The sequence below is a fragment of the Topomyia yanbarensis genome, chromosome 3 (genome assembly GCF_030247195.1).
Source record: "Topomyia yanbarensis strain Yona2022 chromosome 3, ASM3024719v1, whole genome shotgun sequence".
In the NCBI taxonomy this organism is placed as follows: Eukaryota; Metazoa; Arthropoda; class Insecta; order Diptera; family Culicidae; genus Topomyia; species Topomyia yanbarensis.
The window spans coordinates 175,025,934-175,050,638 of record NC_080672.1 but is presented as its reverse complement, the minus strand read 5'-3'; the positions used below and the strand labels follow the sequence as shown (position 1 = coordinate 175,050,638).

At 36.8% G+C, this 24,705-nt stretch overlaps 1 protein-coding gene across 13 annotated transcripts in view; it reads right to left on the bottom strand.

Moving 5' to 3' along the window:
• Positions 1–351: 351 nt before the first annotated feature.
• Positions 352–24,705, bottom strand: part of LOC131690615 (unconventional myosin-XVIIIa) — a 253,319-nt gene continuing 228,965 nt past the window's right edge. For 8 of the 13 annotated variants that reach the window (XM_058976523.1, XM_058976521.1, XM_058976522.1 and 5 more), the window contains 9 exons: positions 23,264–23,626; positions 23,014–23,196; positions 22,855–22,950; positions 22,358–22,543; positions 15,626–16,779; positions 15,409–15,567; positions 13,769–14,925; positions 11,479–13,639; positions 1,358–1,495 (listed from right to left, as the gene is read on the bottom strand). In XM_058976523.1, the coding sequence (XP_058832506.1) occupies positions 11,535–13,639; positions 13,769–14,925; positions 15,409–15,567; positions 15,626–16,779; positions 22,358–22,543; positions 22,855–22,950; positions 23,014–23,196; positions 23,264–23,626 (5,403 nt within the window). In that variant the 3' untranslated portion in view covers positions 1,358–1,495; positions 11,479–11,534. Of the gene's footprint in view, positions 1,496–11,024; positions 11,223–11,478; positions 13,640–13,768; positions 14,926–15,408; positions 15,568–15,625; positions 16,780–22,357; positions 22,544–22,854; positions 22,951–23,013; positions 23,197–23,263; positions 23,627–24,705 lie in introns of those variants that run through there. The other 5 variants (XM_058976530.1, XM_058976520.1, XM_058976528.1 and 2 more) reach the window with 5 other exon arrangements.

Here is a 24,705-nt window from a genome sequence, read left to right as displayed (position 1 = left end):
GTGGTAAATTTTTGTTCTCGTCATATAACATTTTTCTTGTAAGAACAACTCGCTACTTTTAACTGGTGGAAAAAAAGAACACGATCGATAGTACCAATCGTGAGAAATAAAATAAAATCCAAACACATATTAAAAAAAAGTAAATAGCGATAACTCTGAAAATATTTCAAATTTTGAAAAACGGTCCAATTTTTTTTTTTATTTACCGTTGTGAACCCATAATTTTTTTTACAGAAAAAGCTCGACCGACGAAAACTTGTTTGCACAATTGGCAGATTTTGACTCAATTTCACGGCTACCATTCCATACTAAAAGCTAAAGGAGCTGTGATATTTTAGTTATCCCATCGAGTTTAGGTTTTTAAAATTGTTTTAATATAACAATAAATTTGATAAATAAATGATTTTAATTACAAATTATTCCTTGACATATAAATAAGACGATATGGATAGTATTATACACTGTGTTTTGCAGGGTTGTGTCAGGTTTGCAACTCAATAAGGTTTCAACGCTCTTTCGAAGATACTGTCAACTCAGAAAGTAAAAATCTCATCTCAAGATTTGATGTCAAGTCAGCAAAATCACGTCAGAGCTCGTTTTGTTTTTTTTTAAATTAATTCAATTTAATCGAAAAATAAAATGTTACAAACAATATTATTAGGTAATGACAAGAAATAAAAGATAGAGGTGCTTTAAAACAACTTTGCACTACACCTACATGAACAAAGGGCGTAACCAAAAATCGAAACATGAATTTACAAACTAATAAGCAAATAATTTAACATTTTGTGACATTTTTATTGATTTGATTATGCATGGTAATGTTGATGACGAATTGGTGAAATTCTTGTTGGCTTCATCTGATGAAAATTCTACTGCACATACATTCGAATCCGCGGCCTTCAAAACTAGGTTTCTCGCTGTCTGGCAACCCCAGTTGACTATAGCTCTTCAAACAACTTCGAGCGTGACTACTCTTAATAAATGGATTGTTAAAACATTCGTTTAAAACAGATTTACTCTAAACTAATCGAGTTAAAAATTCACTAGAAGCTTTTGGGTACATAGGTTGAAAGAGAAGGGTTTTTCTTCACATCGAATATTAAAGCTTGCGTAAGTAAATGGGTTTCTTTTGATAATGATGACTATTAGATCATCTGCTTCAGTGTTATAAGGATAAGTCACTGGAAAAATCCAACTATTGATAAGGGTATACAGTTTGAAAATGGTGATTAATGATGGTAGTGTTTTGCTTATGGCTATCTTTCTGAATATGTTAGTCTTTAGAATGAAACATATTGTAGCTTCTATGTCTTTCCGTTCTCAATTTCAATGAGATAAGCTAGGTACTTTACAAAGCTAGATAAAAAATTAAGCGTAAGAAGACTCTCCGTTGCTGTCATCTCCATTGGTGATGCGACTGTTGGCACGGCTTCCGCTGCGATCCTTGGTCGGCGACCTGGACGCCATTATGGACGATGTTGTGAGGGTGATTCTAGAAGAGGAAAAAAACTATATTTTATGTTCCCATTAAAACACAGACTGAACCGGGTTAGTAAATCTGACTCGACGTTTCTCACTAGGTCAGACGGGGGATAAAAAAACACAGGTACCCACAACAAGCTCACTGCCAATCAACTAGCAATAGATCGTGGCAGAACACTAAATGTACGAGAATTTTACCCGGGAGGTGCACTACAAGTTTACTTGAATTTAGGATGGTGCAATAAATGTATAAAACTTTACAAACAAAGTTTAATTAAGAAATTATATAAATAACAAAACTAAAGAACTGAAATCAATCCCATTAACTATCTGTCGAACCAACAATAAGAAACCGTGCATGCATTCATGCACATTATTAGTATACCAAATTTAATGATTAGGCTTGAAAAGATTCTAATTATTTTAATCAATTTTTGAAACTTTTTTCGGTGACATATTCCGGCAAAAGTTTTTTTAATCAAAATATACAGCTCAAATAAACTTGAAACCTATCTAAATCACTTTGATTGCTCAATAGCTTCTTCAGTGTTCAAAGGAATCAATGCAACATAAGTAAACAGTCACATTTTATTACACTTATCGTCGATTCACATATAATTTTATTTAGTGAGCATGGAAAACCACTTGGCGAAGATAGGTTTACTTTCCCAGGTTTGGATCAGTGCACATTATGGTACATCGGGACCACAGATTACTGTTGGGTTTCAATAGTTTAAAAGATCATTTTTTTATGAAACTTTACTTCACTACCTAATCAAGGATAGTCTGAATTGTTCAAAGACAAGCCGGACATGAGCATTGCTTTTGAAATTTGTGCCATGCACTAAATAGCTTAACTACAAAAGGTAGGATTCGAGATCTCCGAAGAACGAATTGACTAATCCATGTGCAGTTGTGTTAGTGAGAGATTGAGGTTAAATCGGGTGGAATTTTTGTCAAATGAAGTTAAATCAGATGGCGAATTGAAAACATCGCGTTATATATATATATATATATATATATATATATATATATATATATATATATATATATATATATATATATATATATATATATATATATATATATATATATATATATATATATATATATATATATATATATATATATATATATATATATATATATATATATATATATATATATATATATATATATATATATATATATATATATATATATATATATATATATATATATATATATATATATATATATATGTTGTCTATATATATTACAACTGTTTTGGTGTCCTGTCCAAGGCGTCAAATAAGTAAATTAGTTCATTATTACCCGCAGGTCATCCGGAGGAGTACAATCCGACGATTATGACGCTTGAAAATTGCGGTATGTCCATCTCCGATGATAGCATCAAGACAAGAATCTGTTCCAATAAGTGCAAATGTTTTCTTAAAAATCAGCTTTCATTAGAAAGGAACCGTGCCCACTGAATCCGAAGCAGGGTGTAGCCGAATACTGGACTGTTGATCAACCAAGACTCGAAGTGCAATCGATGGCATTGATATGGGCACATTGCCAGGGAATGTCAGACGCAAAACTCAACCAGGGAGGATCGGTTGTTCTACACAATCTTATCGACGAACATTTGCACAGCGGATGATAACTGAGCGTTCGATTCTGATGTGTCAGATAATTTCATAAAAATTCGAAGCACACCTATCGATGAAGGACAAGCGCATGGTTATAGGGGAAAGTCGGCTAATACGGCTAATACACTGTAGGTAAGACCGACACCTAGCGTTTCTCACAAACTGCAAAATTAAATAAAAATGTAATGATACGGTAACATTTCTAAAAGATTTCAAATGCTTCTGACGGATACTGCAGTAATCAAGCATGGGAAATATAAGATATACGAGTAAAATAGTGTTTTTTCGACAGCATGGTAATAGATAATTTTTTTCATAGTAGAAAATAGCGATTAAAACCTGGAAATCGTTGATCTGAGAAAATATTTCCTAGTGGGCATGAGGTACTGGGTAGTTAGCACTTGATTGGCGAAAAAACAGATACATAATCATTCCGAGTATAGACACATTTTTAAATTTTTTTATTATGTTGGGTATGACGGACGCAGTAGGGTAGGGAAAGATGGACATATTTCTTACGCCAATGCAAAGTAGAATGCCGTTAAATTGCATACCCTTGGGCTATTTATTGGTCGAGGAGCGTCTCATTCTGCCCTTATCCTATGTTCATCTTTAGCAACACTGCATGTTAATCTTACCCACACCAGGTGTCCAGTAGACCGGCAACAATTTTGACTTTTTTTGGAACACTGTTAAATCAAACGGTAATTGTCTTCACATACCATTTGTCAAATATGAGTTTTTTCCGAAAACTCTAGTTCACTCACAAGTTTTCAAGTTCGTATGTAAAAATATATGAAAAATAGGCAAAAGAAACAATAAATTCAGTAAAAAATACTAGTATTATGTTGTGTATCCCGTAATCTGCAGATATATAGCTTAAGGTGTAAGGATCAACATTGCTGAAGACTGCAACTTAAATATATTTTGTAGTAAAAATATATTCTAATATAAAGTTATGTGTTGCCTCTCTTTCTTGCACATGCTTGGAATAGGAAATTTAAAAAAATCGTTCTTCAAAGTTAAATAACTCTGTCGGGGAACCTCCAATCAATATGCAACCTTCCACAAAGCTGTTCGATTTAAAGAAAGCTATGTACCAAAAGTTTTGAGGTATGCAGAGTTACTGTGGAATTTTTTATTTGATTTCAAGTTTTTATACCCGAGTTTCCATATATATTACTATAGAAAATTGAAACCTCTTGTGGATGAACTAGAGCAGGGTTGTTAACCCGATGGATTCAACGTTATCGTTTTAACGCGATATCGTTGAATCGATATTTTTTCCGTTGAATTCAATGGCGTTGATTTCATCGTTCATCGTCAACGCACATCGATGAATGTAACTTTAACGTTATCGGAAATTTTGCGTTGATTTCTCTTTTAATCCTCCAGAAGTCGCGAAAAAGGCTCGCGACCGGGCAGGCGCTGTTTCTCTAAGAGGATTTCGCTAACGTAAAACCAGAGTTGGAGAAATTTAAAAATTGATGAATTTCGCGCCAACTCGAACAAATGTTGGAGGCACCCCCTCAGATTTGAATGAAACTTTCTGTCAGGGATGTTATGCATCTCAGAGAAAATAAAGAGAAAAAAAAACAAACGCTCTTTGCACTTTTCGTGCGAACCACCGCTCTTCTCTTTCACAATAAACCTCTTCACTCCGATGCGTGTAGCTCCCACACGTGTATTCTACTCTATGGCTGCACGCCACAAAGAGTAGAAATAAAGAGGCTCTTTAGTGTGTATCTTGGTCACACGCGCACATAAGTAGAGAAGGCAACCAAAAAACATTTTTAAAACGATCTTCCGGTCAAACTTTATCTGAATTGTAGTTTGATTCGCCTTCTTACCTGCTTTCCAGTGAGGGGAGGCACAAAAAAGTGGCTCTTCAAGGTGACTCTTTGAACAAAATTGTGCAGCTTTTGGTGCACAGATCTTACTCTTTCAAGTTTCTCTTTGTGCGGTCGTTCTGCACATCGCAGTGTTTTTGTGCTGCTCTATTTTCAATCGGTGTATTTCGCTCTTTATGGCTCATTGTGTGAGCAAATAACAAGCCTGCTTTCTGTACATGAGAACTTTGTCACAAAAAGCCACTTTCCATACTTTGTTTTTCCAAAAATGATCTAGACTGTTTTTTGAAAAGGGTCAAACTGTTTTCACCATTTTTCTTCAAATGGCTATTGTCTGAAAGTGACAAATCCTACAAAAAATGTTGTAGGAGTAATTTTCACAAAATTAGTCAAATTTTTGAATAAAAATATTGAAAAAAACTTCATCGACTCCTACACTGGACAAAATCGATTTTAAAAATTTGAAGTCGATTTAAAAAAACCATCTTTGATTTGGATGAAATTTTGTTCCAAGATAGGTAGTTATGTTCCCTACGTCAAAAATTCAAGTTGAGCACTTTAAAGAAAAAAAGGCATTTGAAAAAGATTTTTTGCAGTGTATTTTTATCTAAAACTAAACCAATGAAAGTCATAATCAGCTCAGAATCCAATTTCCCAACTGCTAGTTGCCTGATACACGCAAACGTCATCAGTAACGAATTTGGTATAAACTCATAACAAACTTGAATAAAGGCTGGAAGATTGGAAGACTGCAGTTCAGTTGTTCATCTCAAAAATGATAAATTTTCTGAAACGATTGACAATTTTTCTAAAATTTATGTTTTGTCTGATGGAGCAGCAGTACAATACAAAAATAAGAAAAACTTCAAAAGCTTGTGTAGATCCCAGTCAAAGTATGAATTAAGCGCAGAATGGCATTTTTTGCAACATCCCATGGAAAAGGACCCTGTGGTGCTATTGATGGCACTCTCAAGCGAATGTCAAAAAGAGCCAGTCTTGCTCGCGACTATGGAAATAGCATAACAACTTCCCCTAGAGTTATACAACTGGGCAGTGGAACAAACGGATAAAAATATCACAAAATTAAGTTTCTGCTACATATCCACTGAACAGTACAACAAATGAAGTAATAATGGAATATTTATTTAATAACATGAACTCTTTTCAATGGGATTCTTGCATAATAAAAATATATATTTTTATTTATCGAGAATCCCATTGAAAAAAGTTCATGTCATTAAACAAATATTCTATTATTATTTTTAGTATATACTTAGCTGCTAAATTAGACAATATCTTCTCACAAACTGAAATTTATTGGATTCCGAGATGAATATTGCTTTCATTGGTTTGGTTTTCGATAAAAATACACTGCAAAAAAATTCGTTTGGACAAGGAAATTTTTTTTTCGAATATTTTTTTTCCTTCAAAGTGCCCAACTTGAATTTTTGACGGAGTTGATGAAGTATTTTTTCAATATTTTTATTCAAAAATTTGATTAATTTTGTGAAAATCACTCCTACAACATTTTTTGTAGGATTTGTTATTTTGAGACTATAGCCATTCGAAATAAAAATTGGTAAAAACAGTTTGACCCTTTTCAAAAAACTGTCTAGATCATTTTTAGAAAAACTAAATATGCAAAGTGGCTTTTCGTGATAAAGTATTGTACAGAGGTTTCATTAAAATTTGAGAGGGTGCTGCCAACTCTGAATACGATTTAGCGCGAAATTCGTCAAATGCTTCAGAAACTAACCTCAGAATTTGTATTTCAAATATAATTGAATTATATCTTTTTCTATGAACACTGCTGAATATAAAATTAAACTTAAAAATGAATACACTATATAATATCTCTGACGAAAAAGAGGACGAAAACAGAAATGAACGCGAAAATTTATGATGAAATCAACGCCAAATTCAACGCCGATAATGGCGCTGAATTCATCGTTATCGACGGTAAAGTTGAATTCAACGTTAACAACCCTGAACTAGAGAAATCGGAAACAGTTCATATTTTGCATATGATTTGTGCATCCATTTACCATTTGAATTAGCAGTGTTCCGAAAAAAAGTCAAAATTGTTGCCGTTCTAGTGTCCATCTTTCCCATACCACTTTTGAAATGACGATTTTGAACTTCTTTTCCATAACCATTTTAAACATATTTCTGTTTGAAATTTTATTAGCATAATTTCTTATATTGATGCAACATGATCTCTAATCACGGTTTACGTGCAATTTGCGAGCAATGCATTCATGGATAAGTCAAATTTGCTATTTAACGTTAAGGTGTCCATCTTAGGAACCGTTCCCCTACCATGATTGTCAATAATGGTACGATGAATATGTTGTGTTGTCGAGCTGTAACACGAGGGTGAGTACTGTCACCTATTCTGTGGTCCTTGGCAGTAGACGGGCACTTGAATGAACAAGACACTCCGGAAGTAGCGGATTATGCAGACGACATTGTCATCACTGTTAGAAGCAAGAATAAATCGATAGTCTCTAAACGTTACATAGCAAATAATAACCATTTACAAGGAAAAGAAAAGTCAGACTGAAACCGTCTCTTCCAGAAGTGTGCGCAGCCGTACCATACCGCCGGCGTGAATGATTTTCACACGCTGCCAATTCCAGAAAAAATTGGTTCTTTTTGGGCTGCCTCGGCAATCACATTTAAATGCGCGCAGATTCTATATTTGACCCCAATGTGTACTGGGTGTTTGAATTCAGGTATGCTTTTTGTGAGTCGATCATCTTATCTTAGCACTTGTTTCTACAAAATATGTGTAAATAATTAAATGAAAATACGTTGCAAATCACGATCGCATACATTCTAACGCGCGTGAATCACCATTCTACGCAAGTGTTGAATATATGTACCGCATTGCGTAGGGCATGGTACTGAAGATAGGCGACTTTCGTAAGCCTAAGCCTCACTTTGAAATCAGAAAATATTCCACTTCGCGAAAACTTCGTTGTATAGAATAAATTCAAGGTCAATGACGACGCTCAGATCAGCGCTCAATTTTACTCATGACGGAAAGAATAAATCTTGAGCGTTTTTTCAAAACGTCATATCTGCAATGAGTTACTCTCTTTGTTTACTTTCTCTTTCGATTTTTACAGTGTCACTATAACATTTTTCACTTATTTTATAGTACAGATCGAAAGACGGTGGTTTTAACTAGCATATTATGCAAAGAGTTGAGGGATAAATGTTAAAATGACCGAATTATTAACAGAAGAGAAAGTAAACAAAGAGAGTAACTCATTGCAGATATGACGTTTTGAAAAAACGCTCAAGAAATACAACATTTCTTTTGTTCTTGAGACAATGCACACTAGATGAAATAGTTTCCGTTCAATTGCTCGTTTGTAGGTCTGACTCGGACAAAACTAGGAAGACCAACTCTGGTGAAGGCTGCAAGCCGTAACCGAAATACGTATCTGTGATATGAAAGTGCATTTTTGCATTTTTCATAAAAATAATGGAATTAAACGGAAGAAATCATAGTGTTTAATAAGACCCAGCCTTGTTATTTTATCTAATATTTATTAATATATTAATATAAATTAGATGGTGTAAAACTATATATGCTTTCTGAAACTGTGTTTGCATGGATCTTCTTAGCAGTTAGCTTTCCAAGCATTAGGAACTGTAGGTTAAATTTATCTTGGTATTCGCAATGTTGCGTCTGCTAAAATATTTTATTTATATTCACACAAATATAATTCATTGCTGGTTGCAAACCACTGTGTTATACTGAAGGCTGATGATACCGCCACGTCATCAATTCACAGCTTAGTTTTGAAACACACAGACACAACACCCAACATGGCAAGACTGATTGAGCAAGAAGTCGTTTCTACATTCTGATAAAAAACATATCCCACGCCGTATTGCACCGCCGCCGATTTTAGCGAACGGCATCACGCCGATATGCCGGTTCTGCGACATTCCCCCGAAAACCATTCCCCAAAACTAAAACACCGAAGTTTTTCCCCAGAAGGAACTGTTCTCCAGAAAACTATTTCCTCGAAAGCACCAATTCCTAGAAAACAATATTCCAGAATGCACCCTTTCCAAGGAAAGCATTACCCAGAATGAACCAATGTCCAGAAGTGCATTCCAGCAGAGAAATTCAGAGACGGATCTTGGCGGGAAACCGTGCCTACTTTGGACTCCGGAGGACGCTTCGATCGAACAAAAGTCGCCGCCGCACGCAGTTTATTATCTACAAGACGCCGATTAGACCGGTGGTCCTCTACGGCCACGAGACCTGGACTATGCTCGTGGAGGACCTACGCGCCCTTGAAGTTTTCGAACGAACGGTGTTGCGTACCATCTATGGTGGCGTGCAGATGGAATACGGAACGTGACGCAGGCGAATGAACCATGAGTTGCATCAGCTGCTGGAAGAACCATCCATCGCGCATACCGCAAAAATAGGACTTTCGCAGTGGGCTGGACACGTCGTAAGAATGTCAGACGACGACCCGGTGAAGATGGTTCTTGAGGGCGACCCTACAGGAACAAGAAGACTAGATAGAGGACGACCAGCGGACCCTTCGAAGACGGCGAGGCTGGCGACAAGCAACAATGGACCGAGTGGAGTGGAGACGGCTTCTGCATACGGCAAGAGACAACAAGGCTCTTGCCCGAACGGTAAGTATATAACGTCTTATGTCAAATGATATTATGCCAAAAGCTTGATGTCAGTCTTATTTGTAAATTGAGACAATTTTTAAAGTGTTGTATTGCACTGCTGGTGCTGATAATTTTTCATGTGGATACATTTCATAAAAGAACATTTTAAACATGAGTTGTTCTTTTGGATTTCACTTTTGGAAACATTTGTTTTGAACCACTTTTAAAATAAAAGCATCAAGTTTTATTCGACCAAATTTTGATCGTAACATGCTTCATGTAACTGTTTGAAACGTTTTCTATTTCATTTCATTACTTCACACGTTTCGTCACTGAAAAGAACGCTTAAAGCCGAAGACCTACTTAGTCATAGATAAACGCTCTTCGAGAACTAGCGAAAACAAAATCCGAAGTTATATTATACGCCCCACAATGCACTAATATTAGCATAGTACCAAATAACTCAATCGACTACCAACTCGCTATGCCCCCGCATTTAAGTGAATATAATCAAAATGAAATTATTGTTACGAACTTGGTTGAAAAAAAAACAGAATTATTGGTCAAATAATTTTCTGAGTTTTACTACTTTCTGGTAAAAATTTTCCGGGTTTTTATTCCTTTTGGAAATTTTTTGTCTTGGATTTGGTATATTCTGGAAAGTAGCATGATAGCGTGCCGCATAGTGTAGCATTTGATACTAGTTAGATTAAACTTGTATTGGAAACGATCTCCGATCAACCCACGACCAATCATTCTGCTACTATCGATAGAAGGCTGATAGCACCCAATCGTTACCGGTCTAAGGATCAAATGTCATCAAATGTCTTAGGCTCGCGTGGGGGCATGAGATAGGGGACTTGTAAGAATTATATTATCGCACCGCATGGTCCCCCCCTTGTGAGCAATTGATTGATGTCCGAAACATTAAAACCATGGATGTTTCTAAATGCTACCGCCATTGCCTGAATGACTTGGGAATGAAATTGAAATATGATCTTAAAAGAGCAATTTGTTATTAATCTTGAGTCCAAGATCCTTAATGCAGATTTCTGGACAAACAACGAAATTTGATAGGGTTTCGATTAAGATTGAAGATGAGTGATTATGAAACGCTTAAAATGAATAGAAATAACGAACTAGATGAGTGTATGTTGAACGCCGTTGGCGCTTGTTACCTTTTTTGTGCACAGAGAATAAGACGAATCATTTCTGAAGCTTTAAATTTAAGTTAATAAATATCAACACTATTAATAAACAAAATTTCACTCCGGAAAATTGCATGATTATTTACACTTCACTCACATACAAACAACAACGTGGAAGTTGAAGACGCACTCAAATTATAGACACGCATGTGTTCAAGCCACGTTTTGATTAGCAACATAAAAAAACGTCAACCCACAGTTTCGGTGTTTCAAATCAAAATCAGGGGTGCTGCCACCAATAGTAGAATGGACGGCGCGGGACAACCAGCTCGCAAACACTTTGCCCCTTGCGTGCAACGGCGGGACGGGTGTAGAAAGGAACGCCACTGGGTCTCCAAATCGGCGCTGAAGCTCTAGAAACGACACTGGGGAGGGACCTGGTTGAGGGACATTTTCTACAGGAAATGAAATCAACATTAATAAATGTGCTATATGCAGAGCCTAACGATTTTTTAAACAGCATTGACCAGTATTTTGTGTTACGGAAAAACATATGAGGTAGGTAAAACCAGCGCAGGGCATTTGATGCAACTGGAGGATTGTTATGGAAAGACTTTCAAAGACTGTCATTCTAAAATGACGATGATCATGTGGGATCAAACGCAAATCAATGCGGCACTCAAAGCGTATTTTTCATAGCATGTTGCTTGCCTTTTTGCTGCCGAGAAATCCCGATAGAAAAATCTAGTGATACTGGGATGTAGTTCCTACTTCTTTTTGTTGTTTACAGCCTGCGTACGATGTCGATTCCGCTCTGGTTGCTCAAGTTTTATTCCGTTTCCATTGTTTGATATTGAAAATTTTTTATCTACCAACAAATTTGGATTGGATCTGTTATTTTTCTTTCTCGCCAGAGAAATGTTTTGTTGTTCTTGGGCTACCGATTTACTTTGCTTCAGTTCTGTGGGTTTACCATTTGGCAGAGAAATCTCTTTTGAGTTAAGCTTGGAAGCAGATTTGCTTTGTCTAATGTCTTTACTGGGATTATTTCCTCCCCTGGCGAGACTTGAGTGTCTTTCACGTTGATGGATGCTCTGATGTTGGGGTTTTCTGTTAGTTTTAGCGGCAGGCTCGGTCTTACAAGCTTGTTTAGCCTCCGCCAAAGCGGACGATCGTGTCATATGTTGAGGGCAAGATTTCGGAGGTGATCGAGCTTTCTTCAGGCTTTCTGCATAGGAAAGAGGTTTTTGTTGTTGGCCCAAGTTGCCTGATTTAGATGAACTGGAAGCTGGTGTAGATACTAGTGTATCAGTCATTACATCAGTTGACACTACGATAGCGTGTAACGGAATAACAGAACGAGAAGAACATTCATTGAGCAATACCGATGAATCTATTGCTAAAGCGCGCTCACTTACTTGATTCGGTATGTCTTCGATTGGATCATTGATGGGTAAGGATGATTCATCTACCTTTTTGTGTGGTGTTTGCAGAGTCGTTGTTTCGACGAAATCCCCATTTGCCAAGTCAGAGAAAATATTGTTTTTAGCTACGAATTCTGTCAAAGTAGCTTGTTGGGATGTTTGGTTTGATTTTGTATTTTCTTCAGGATCAATATATTCATTCTCACTATTGGCAATCCAATTTGTTTCATTATTGTTTCCATCAATATTGGAAAGCGACACCGGCGTGTATTGTTCCGATACGTCAATCGTTGAAACTGGGGTGAGAATCGTCATATCAGCCAAATGTTTATCTGCTGAAGTCAAATTGATATTCGGCAAAATATCTATGTCTTCAGACAGAGTCGTCATGGTCGATTTAATATCATCGTTAGTATCACTATTCATATCAATAGATGATTGTATACAAGGTTTCGACAGGGATTGACTTGGACTACTCTGCTCCATTGACGTGACCAACATTTCAATTGTTTGATCTATGTTTTCACATCGACAATCCTTAGTTTTAAAACAGCTGTTAGTTTGAACCTGCAAATGTTCTTTGTCTGTTGACTCCATTCGTTCGACAATGTCGGTTGAATAAGGTGACTCAACATCAGAAGGTTCATCACACTTATATGACACGTTCTTTTCAGGATTTGTCAATGATTCGCCGTCCTTTACAACCTCATGTTGATGACGTTCAACTACCCCGATAGATTCAGTCGTGGTATCATCGATATACTCTTCCTGATTGATTGGAAATACTTTTTCACTTTCTTGTGTATGTTCATCAATGATTAAATTTTGGTCGTATACATCGATCTGTTTAACTAACTCCAATTCAAAACTACTGTTCAGCTGTGTGTTTTCCAACTTGTTTTCAAGCACTATTGACTGCAGTGGACTAACAATGGGCATCCGATGAACCATCATTGAATTCAACAGGTCATTCCGTTGAGCGCTTTCGAATGGCAATGTTGCATTAGAAAATATTGTAGACTGTGATTGAGGTGAATCTGTATCTTCAATTATGGTATTAATAGTAGACTTTCCAACATTTCTTTCAGATATTATATTAATATCTAATTGATGCAGCTCGGCCTCCATTGTGCATTTTCCTTCTGTTGTGGTCTTAACATTTGGTTCATCATTCTTAGACCTAACATTTATATCATCGTTTACAGGATTATAGTCTGCAGAAATTATATATCTGGAATCAGCTTCGGGCTGTATGGCAGATTCAATTTTCAATGCTTCATCACTACTATCGACTTCTAGCAATACTTTGTTCACAGCACATGAAATCGTCGACGGTGAATTATGTACAGTTGCAGATTGATCGTTACCTATTACCATCAACTTACGTTCAACGACGTTATCGATGGTGGCAAATGCAAATGGGTCCCTTTTGATTTCGCTGTTAGAAACTTCAAAAGAACCATCAGTATTTGTTGTTACATCTAAAAGCTCTTTAATGTTAACACAGTCAAGCAAGTTATTGAGCGATTCGTTATTATGAGCTGCTGCATCACTCAAAGCATTGTCATCTACTTCACCTTGGTTTAACGAAGACACGCGCATTGGTCCACTATCCATGCTTCCAGAGTAAGACGTTGGAGATAAATTGTTTATTTCTTCATGTGCAGGCGCTAACTTATTAACTGCTGGCGGTTTGGTGAGTTCCTTCGCCTGCTTGAGGTCCAAATTTGAACTATCAACTGATTTCAAACTCGATGAGGAATTTTGATCGCTTTTCAAACTGTGCAACGAATTATCTTCTCTTTTAAAACTTGATGTCGAGCTGTCATCTCTTTCAGAAGAAGATCGACTTAGCGATCTTCTTTCACAGCCTTTGTTCAAAAATGCAACCGTTAGTGCTTTTTTCATCTCACTTATCTCATTGATGATGTCCTCTTTGTTCGCTGTCATGGTAGAAGTTGAATCTTCCTGCAGTTTTTTCTTCAGATTCTGAATCTTCTCCTTCATTGATCGAATCCCATCTAAGTTCAATTGGGCTTCTAGTTGATCCAGCTTGGTAACATCTTTATTAATTGAGGGTTCTTCCGTTACTAGCACATCTGGTTTCGTAGAGAGTGGCGGAAATTCGAATCTTGAGCAGCGTTCCTGCGCGGCTTCCTCTTTTAAGCTACGATTTAAATTTTTAATTTTCTCCTTGATCGATTTAAGAGCATCTAAATCGAACCGAGAATCGTTCTGAATCTGATTGGCTAACACAACGGATGTATCCATCAAATCGCTTGCTACATTGGGGTCAGATATTGATTGCACATGCTTTGAAAACACGTTTTCAGATAAGTTGTTATTTGCATCTGTGCACATTTTTGATGACACGTTGTTGGATTCACCATCGACTTTCGTTCTCATTTCGTTTAGACTGGACTGAGATTTCTTTTGTGGTTCGTTACATTTTAAACTTTTTACTGTAATGTTGATTGTTTTCTTAATAGCGCCAGTATATTTAGGACTATCTGTCAGGGTTGAGCTCGGCCCCGCAGACTGTTCCAACCCTGATTCAGAGCCATCCCCGATGGTTCTCTTGATAGATTCAATACAATTGTCTATTCCATCACTAACATCGTTCTCCGCCTTTCCGAGAGTAGTGGTAAGAGCTGATTCGTCCTCGTCCTCTTCGTGGATGGTGAATGGAAGACGCCTTCTTCTAAGACCAATTAAATTGAATTTTGGTCTGATCCTAGATTTGAGTACGTAGATAAACGATACAGAAAATGCTCATAAAAATATGTTTTGTTTGCTTTCATGGCGGCGTAAAATCCAACCTGCGTATGCATAGCAAGCTTCAATCAAGCGTATGATTTGCAGTAGCCAGCTTTTGCTTATCTTTAATTATTATTGTTGTTAGATTGGTAATTGTAGTATATCATGATGTTATCTATGTTATTGTGCATTTTTTTTATTTTTTGTGCTTGTTTTATGTCTGTACTTCTAACGAAAATATGTAGAAACTATTTTTGAAGCGATGTCCAAAGCAAAAAAAATGCGGTCAATAGCTATGGGTATGCGTTGAATATTGATCGTAAGTAATAACTAATGATTGATACGTGCAAATGAATCCAATAGTCTTATGTATTTTCAAGAACTACTGTTTGTTTTACATTGAATAACTGTGATCGAACTATATAACATGAAGATTATGAATTACTGTACAATATCTTACCGTGGTGTGTTTTCTTTTTCTTCGCGAATACACAAAGTTGTGCTACTTCCATTGGTGCTGGTGCCATTTGACTGACCAGATCTTGCCCGCAACGTAACGCTGCTAGGACTGCGGTAGCTCATTTCGCCCACAGAATCGATCGAACTGTCACTGTTTTCACTGAAACAACATTTTTTTTAGATATTCCATTCTCAAGCTAGTAGGTTGATTAACTCACCTGTCGGAATGATAGGAGTCACCTTCCTCCATCGCTTGCTGTAAATCAGCGATTCGTTGCAATGCTAGTCGGAGATCAGCTCGCGCCGAAGCAGCTTCCGCCTCAACTGATTCCAGTCGCTTCTCGAGATCTTTTCGTTTGGCTAAACTTTCTTGCTCCTTGTTAGCAATAATATGCAGCTCCTCGCGCAATTCACGTATTGTTTTCTGCGACTTTTTGAGTGCTTCTTGCGCGTGCATTTCCTTAGTGCGCGTTTGACTTACCTCATGTTGTGCTTTTTCCAACGAATCCTTATGTCGCTGTAACTGAACCTCCGTTCGAGCACGATTAGCCTGTTCCAGTTCTAGTCGTGATTCAATCTCTTTGGTACGCAGCTCAAGCCGCTTGAACTGTATGCTGGATGATGAATCTCCAATATTTTCCACATTTTCCAACCGAGACGTCAATTCGAAAATCTGTTCTTTCAACGATTTCTTCTCTGACTCGAGTTCGGAAATTTTAAACTCGTTATCTGCTATGATTGTCTGTTCGGAGCTCAATTGTTTGACGGTGGAACTATATTTCTTCATTAGTTCAGCCATTTCCTCCTCGTTCTCGTCGATCTGCGCCTGCAATTCGGTTCGATCACGCTGGGCGGATGTGGCTTTATCTTCAGCGTCATATCGAGCGCGTTGAGCTTCCTCCAGCATTAGCTGAACATCCTGCAATTCCCCTTCCGCTGCTTGCCGCGCTTTAACCGCGGCGGACCGGGCAGATTCTGCATCCTCCAGTTGATTCCGAAGCTGGCGAATGAGCGCCTTACCAGCGGAATCGGCCTTAGCACGTTCCAGTTGAGTTTGTGCATCACGGAGTAAGGCTTTGTACTTCCTGAGATCACGCTTCAATTTCTGGCTGGCAGCCTCCTCAGCTGCCCGTTCGGATCGGTCGTGCTCTTCGAGGTTGTTGAGACGCCGCTCCAGTTCATGCTTCTCTCGAAGCAGCAGAGTACGCTCCTCGTGTTCCTGCTCCAGCTGGCATTCGAGTGTTTTGATTTTCTTATACGAACTACCGCGAACTTCTTCAAGCTCTTCATCCCGCTGTTGGGATTCCTTCCGAGCACCCTTACGCATCGTTTCCAGAGACATTTCCAGACGCAGTTTTGCCTGTTCGAGTAGCTGAAACGAAATCAAAATTCAATAACTATATGAAATGACATTTTTGAAGGCGTTGTGTGTTGTGACAAGAAAATCATGCCCAATTTCATTGTAATATGTTTCTAATGTAGCCACTTCTGTCTGGGAAAGCTTCTTGTTGACTAACAGGCAGTTTCAAAAGTCCTTCTCGCCTTTTTAATTCGAAAATCAGTTGAATTAAGACAAAAAACATAGCACTATATGCCAAAAATTACCATTAAGATTATCAAATTTTACGAGAAACATACAATAAATACAATAAAAGATAAACAACTTCATATGGCTATTTATCACAATGTAGATAAGATGTTTAATGTAAAATCTCGAGTTATTCCTATCGTCTTAAATTCGTGTCACTAATTTTATTGGTGTGTACCAGTCGTCCGAAATTTCAAACTTAGTTGTCTATTTCTACTTGAATTTACCGAAGTCAAAATTCAGTTTCAACGGTTTTAATGCCTCTTTCATTCATTCACTTTCAAACTGACTGAAGTCTGACGCAGAATCGAATGCTTGAGCGCAGATGATATATAAATTGACGGCAGTAGGTGGCATTGAGGAATTTCAGGAGAAACCGACCAAGCTTTACAGTTGTGGTCGGTTTATGAATATCCATGATTTTTTCTAACACTTGCAAAATTTTTATACAAGAGCAATTTTTCAAAAGGGGGTAGTCGTTGTTGCGTACATTACCTTCGAATTTTTTTTGCTCGATTACAGTATTTTATACAGTGGAAATATGCAAGAACAAGTTACAGGAAATGAATACGTCTGCATGAAAAAATATACATTGAAGCAATAATTGTCGCACAAAAACAAAAAAAATAAATATTAGAATTGCAAAAAAAACATTTTTTTGATTTTTTTATGTTATGTCGTCAAAAACTTAAAAGGGAACATTTTTAATGTGATTGCATGATGGAGAACATATCGGTAAAAAAGATTTTCTAGCGATGACTATATAGACGCTTTTAAATTTCGTACTAATTTACATATAAAATTGCATTTTTTTACAGAATATGATTCTAAGTGTCATCTCGAATCAAAATGCATCCAACAAAAATAATGTTGGAAGATTCTTGTTAAATACATTTTGATTTGAAATGAAACTTAAAATCATATTCTGCAAAAATATAACAATTTTGCATTTTAAAAAGGGTCTGGGTAAATTAGCATAAAGTCGTTGGGCATTGGCATAACTGACATTTGGCATAACGGTCATTTGTCATAATGGTTATTTGGCATAATTTTGAGAATTTATCACACTTAAGGTCATTTGGCATAATTTTGAGAATTGATCACACTGTAGGTCATTTGGTGTAACGGACATTTAGCATAACAGACATTTGGCATAATTTTGAGAAGTGATTACACTGAGAGTCATTTGCCTTTTTAAACTACAGGGACACACATAATTTAAGACTGTGCGAGAAGTCAGGTAATTCGGCATATTTTTGAGACGTGCTACTACTGAAGGTCGTTCCGTACAAATATTTTTATGATAAGTAGAACATTCATTTAGCATAGTGGTCGTTTGGCATGGGTATATGTAATGATAAAGTTATTATTAATTACCAGTTTTTGAGTATATCCTTTCCTATATGTATTATGTATTTCGATTGTATGTTGACAATAACGTTCATCGTACGAGGGAAAGTTATTTATTCAGTTGTAAGCAACTGACATGTAGCTCAAGTGTTTGAGCATAACGGCAACTACCTAAATATTTAAATGACTAAAATTCAACTTGGACCAACATTAATTAAATTATTCTCCTTTACCAATTAATAAAAACCTGTTTTAATCCACCTAGTGGTGCGATTGTGTCTTTCCTATTTATCCAAACTATGATTCAATAGCTGGAGATGTCTATTATATTCTTATTATACTAAGCAAATATCCCACGACTACCACGAAAGTCGACGCAACCACACTGTAAACAAAAAAGTACAATATTTTATTAGCTTAATCAGCATGAGTTCAATGTTATCTTCATGTGATAATATTTTGGATCGCTGAGGGAATAGGTTTGGAAGGGGAGGGGGTGGGTGTTAGTAGATTGAGTTAGAGTCGAGGTCAAAAATCCTTCATCTTATTTCGGTATACGGGGTGAATGAAGGGAATGCGGGTGTGAAGGCGGTCCAAGGGGGAGGGAGAAGGTGAAGAACCGATGTGATTTTAATTATGGAATCCAGAACTACCGGAATTGTTGATAGTGGACTGTTTTAAAGGCAATCAGTGATCAAGACGTGCGAATCGAAGTAATTTGGTGACCATTTCAATCGTTTTTAGCCTCTGAAGTATTATGATTGTTACCGTTTCATAAAGAAAATTCCAGTGTAACCTTTCTGACCAACCTGTAACTCCGGAACATAGAGTCAGAAACGAATGAAATTCATTATCAGTCTGTGGGATTACTGTATCTTTCATTTGAAATCAAGTTTGCGAAAATCGGTCAAGAATTCGCTGGGGAATAGGTGTGATATTAGCTTAGGAACTTGGAGAGTTCCCCAGGGGCATTAAGAACCGCCATAGGTGGCCCATGTGGTCAAAGCTACTTTGTTTTGCCAGCAGTGATCTAGACCCGCAAATTAAAGTAATGTTGCACCCATTTTAATATGTTTTACATCATTTGGACACCATGGTGGCACCAGTTTATATGGAGATTTGCTGTGTGACCGCTCTCGTCTACCCGTAACTCCGGAACCGGAAGTCAGATCAACTAAAAATTGAATAGCAGTTTATGGGAGCGTTATACCTTTTAGATGAGACTTTTGTAAATCTGTTGAGCTATCTCTGAGAAAAATTTGTTCAGTATATGAAGTATACTGCCCATAAAAGCATAAGAGTCCCATATTGAAAAACAGCAAGCCGAGAAAAACACTATTGAAGATTTACATTCTCATTGAGCCTTATGGATGGGACAACCATGTTTTGGTATTTTTTTCGGTATTTTCATAACAAACCATGTAATCTTATTTGTTCATTGTGATTCAGTGGTGATACAGAATACAATCCAACAGATAACTTATTTTCGTCAAAAATCCATATGGGACTCTTATGCTTTTATGGGCAGTATATGAATCGCTTAAAAAATGTTCACCCACAAAACTCGGTATGAATGAACCTCCAGTATAAAAACCGGTTAAAAACAAACAAATCGTTCACAGGAGCATCCGTATATCATGATGTTCAAGATTAAAAGTCAGTTAACAAAAACTGCTTTGTAAGAATCGGACTTATTTTCTTCCGGTTTTTATACAGAAGGTTGTTTTTATCCGACTCTTGGAGAGGAAAGTCCCAGTCTGATTTTTATGCTTGAAGTTTATATCCGGTTTTTATATTCTAATATATTTGAAGCGGGTTTTACTAACCATGTTTTGTCCTTGCGACTTTTATTTTCGGTTGCTCATATCAGAAAGGCAAAAACGTTTACGCCTAATGTGGCTACATCACATCGCTTCAACTCACGTGCTGTCCGACATAGCTATCGCTCCGTCAAGCTTAAGCTAATTTATTGCCCCTATGTTTGAGTAATCCGGGAAAACGAGTGGATCACAGGTTTGCTTGCGAGGGGCCGCCGCTTCTGACGGCCACTTCGGATTCTTGGTCTCGGTAAAACAGCATTGCACTGGTTTCGACCCAAGTGCTAGAGCAGTGTAACAACCGATGGTTGAATATATGGTCGGTGTTAAGTCAGACCGGACTAAGTGACAAAATATTGATTTCGAGAAAAACGAGTTTAAAGTTTGAATCGTAGCATCCTTTACATTATAATTGAAAATTAATTTTTGTCATAATTCTTGATTATTGTTACATATTCCAAATGTGGCAAAAGTCGAATGTAGCTGACAAAATTTCCTATCCAGTGACATCATTATCTCATTTTTTTATGTTTTGCAAGTTCATTCAATAAATAATCATTTGAAAAACTTCGCGAAATCCACAAATAATAAAGTATATTATTCGAAAGAACAGGTAATGATATAAAGAAAGATAATAAGGATGATTTTAATTATTGAAACGCTGTATGCAAAACTAATACTCATAAGCAATCATAATAATAATGGCCAAACGAAACATACATCTGGTGGATCGCAGTTTTACACTATACTATAGTAAAACGTAAGTCATCGCAAAGAATCCATAATTGCAACAATGAACAAGCACACAATTTTCAAAAATGCATCTCAAAAGAACTTCTCATATTTAAAAGAAGGCAAAATCAATTGTAAAATGTATTCACTCGAAATATAATCAATATAGTGAAGACTCGTTTTTATCAGCCCCTTGGTGAATTTTAGGCTGATAAATGCAAATTTTTTGCATATTGCGGATCTTCACTTTATAAGATAATGGATAACAACACATTATTATTATTGCTTAGTGCAGCTTTAACCTTATGTGTCATACACCTGATAAACTACACATTCGGCTGTAATGCCAAGTGACATTCAGTGAGATCAATTAGCAAAATTATGCCAAATGTTCGTTATGCCAGATGTCCGCTATGCCAAATGTCTGTTATGGCAAGAAAATTACCCCCATTTACGCAAAATTAGAAATTATACTAAATGATTATTATATGAAATTTTTTAAAAACATATGGTTTTTGCAATTTAAATTCTTCACACAAACTTTTATTTTTGTAAAATGACACATTCTTTCGTGACGTTACGACTTTTACGACGTGACGACAAATATGTTATAACTTTATCAATTGAACACCTACATCAAAGCTTATTACAGATTCGGAAAGTAGACAAAATTTCACGGAAGATTCAATCAACATTAACTGAATATACTGGAAGAGGATTGTTTTATGACCGATAATGTAACGTGATGTTACAACGCGTTACAAATTAGAACTTTCAACGTATTTCAATAATCATCAAATTCTAAGCATATTCAGTTTATGTTGATTGAATTTTTCGTGAAATTTTGTCTACTTTGCGAATCTGTAATAAGTTTTGATGTAGGCGTTCATTTGATAGAGTTATAACATATTTGTCTTCATTCGTTGTAAACGTCACGAAAGAATGTGTCACGTATGAAACAACTATTTTCAGTCTGTATTTTTATCATGCAGAAGTATTCATTTACTGTAACTCGTTCTCAGATAGTTTTACTGTATAGAATACGGCGATCGAACTTTTTTTTTGAAAATGCTACATGCAAAAACTTTTAAAAAATTGCCCTTGAGTCAAAATATGCTCAATGACTGTGGAAAGTATTAATGTTCCATGCCGGTGAAATGTTTAAAGTTTCACCGGAATCCAAGACAATCGGTCATGATTTCAAAGATTTTCGGACGGATCTTCGTGGAATTCCTCATATGTTACATTTTCAAGCATAAATAAACTGCGTAATCTATGTTTGGTGCATTTTGGCTCGATAATCTCTCTCCGAGACAGCAAATTCAGTTTGGTATTGTAACCGAAACTATCTGAATTCATTCTGCGCGGCGGGCATGAATTGAATTTCGTTTGTCTTTCAAGCTCACATAGGTATGTCAGTTTTCCTGGGCTCTGGTATGTAATTTGTCGGAAGCTGCACCTACCTGTATTTGTCCGGCCATTTCATCCAGCTCCTCTTCCTGTTCCTTACAACGTCGATCCAGTTCCATTTTCTGGCGTTTAAGTTGAGCTATCTCTTCCTCGGTTCCACCTCCGAACGTCATCTCGTCCAATTCTCGCTGCAGTGCACTATACTTCTCTTCCTTAAGTTCAAGTTCTAACCGAACGTCCTGTTGATATGAAAAAAACCGAGTCACACAGTTTCTTTTTTATTTGGCTAGTCACTGAAAATTAGATGTGAACTATAACTTTTCTTGGGCAGCACTAACGCAAGACAAACGAAACGAACATGATAGGCGGAGAAATAAAAAAAATGGAACTACCAATATGATACGACGATCCAAGATAAGCAAATTCTGGAGTGCATTGTGTTTATCTATCTTGAGAAGAAGACGTTTCAAGTCGGACGAATGTTCCGATTGTGTGGTGAGCATAATTAAATCATAACATAAAGGAATGCGGGGGTTTGCTATTTACTTACCGATAACGTCTGCTCTATGGTGAATTTTTCGGCGATGAGAACATCTTTTTCACGTGTGAGACGCTCTTTCGCCTGTTTCTCCTGTCGAGCCGAATCCTTGAAGAGAAGATGTGCGAATACATAAGTTTCGATGTTCATTAACTAATGTATAAAGCTTACCTGTAACGCTTGACACTCTGAGTCAAACTTACGCTGGCGCTTCTCAAGCAAATTGTTACGACTGTTTTGCTCTTCGAGTAGCATTCGCAAGTCATTCATTTCGTTGGTCATTTTCTGCGCCTTACGCTTCCACTGGCCAACTACCTGTCGTTGCTCTTCGACTTCCTCATAGGCATCGGCCAGCTGGAACAGATTGGAAAAAAAGTTGTTAGGTAATCCATTTAAGAGCAAACTGATGCAGACAATATACCTTTTTCTCCAATTGCTTTTTCAAACCGATCAGCTGTTCCAGATCATGCTCGTGTTGTGTCTGCAGGCGTTTTTTCGTGAATTCCAGCTCTCGTGCCACACGCTCATACTTGAGCCTATAGGCGTTGCTGCCAGCGTCATCCCCTTCGAGGTCATCGTCCAGATCACCGTTCAGATCTGACTTTGCGCACAGCAGCTCCATTTCAAGCTTCTCGGATGATTCCTGCAGGTTGCGGTACTTGGTTTCATGCTCCTTCACTTCCTTCTCGAGTCTCAGTCTTTCAGTAGTTTCCGCATCCAGGCGCTCGCTAATTACGTTGGACGACGAGTGTTCCTCTGCTAGCTCAGCCGTCATATCTGATAACTATACGATTGTAAATGAAAAAATAAGAGTATGTAAGAGACAGTGTTTCAATAGTAATTAGCATTTACATGGCATGGGGTATCTCTTGTTTTGGAATGCAACTAAGTTCGGCGCAAAGTATTGTGCAACGCAATTAAATTTTTAATAGTTAGAACTGAAACTCAGAGTGCACAAAATGTTTTAATAGGAACACACAGCCGTAGTATGCATACCACGTGTATGTGATGTGGAATTTATATGTATAGTAGGAATGTTAAGCGTATCACAACAATAAATTGGAACCTAATAGAATATAGCTAGGATATCAAACCAATCTTTTGTTACGAGTTTAATTTATTGTGAATTGCACCAGAAACAAATAAAAAAAACTGCTTTATTCTATCTAAGCAAGGTCAACTGAGTCTTTTCTGGCACCATATTGCTATCGACTGTTGCCAACAATCTCGTCTGCGCTTTTTCAAGGTTATTTTTGAGAAACACTGCAATTTCATTCATTTTTTAAGTTGCCTACCAACCAAATCAAGATGGTGCCAGTAGAAAAAAAAACATACAAATTTTCAACCAATTCTTTCCTTCTTTCATGCTTACAGCTGAGATTCGAATATGCATTGCACAAATTGGCGCCACAGTAACATAAAAATTGGCAATTTGTACGATTGTTGCTACTGCAAAATTTAAATAAAGCGGCACTCGTATCACACGTTAATAATAAACGCTTTTTGGCAAATGGCGATGTTATACTTGTAATTCATACCGGAATTAATTATCTTGCGTTCGCTCGAAAACATTTTATTTGTTCCTTGATGTTGATAACAATTAAAGGGTGGGCGATCTACTAAACCATTCGTTTTGAAATTTTTCACAGTTCTTGCTCATATCATTCCTCAGGCAACTACAAGCTTTAATAAGATTATTGCTATTTTTACAATAACATACTAGTCAATATTTTTTTTTAGAGAAAATCGGATATTTGTCTTCAAAGTGCTACAAAAAATTCACAAATCGAAAACAAAAAATAGTAAGCCCTTTTTACCAAATTACCCACGTGTATAAATTTATTATTATTCCCATGTATATTG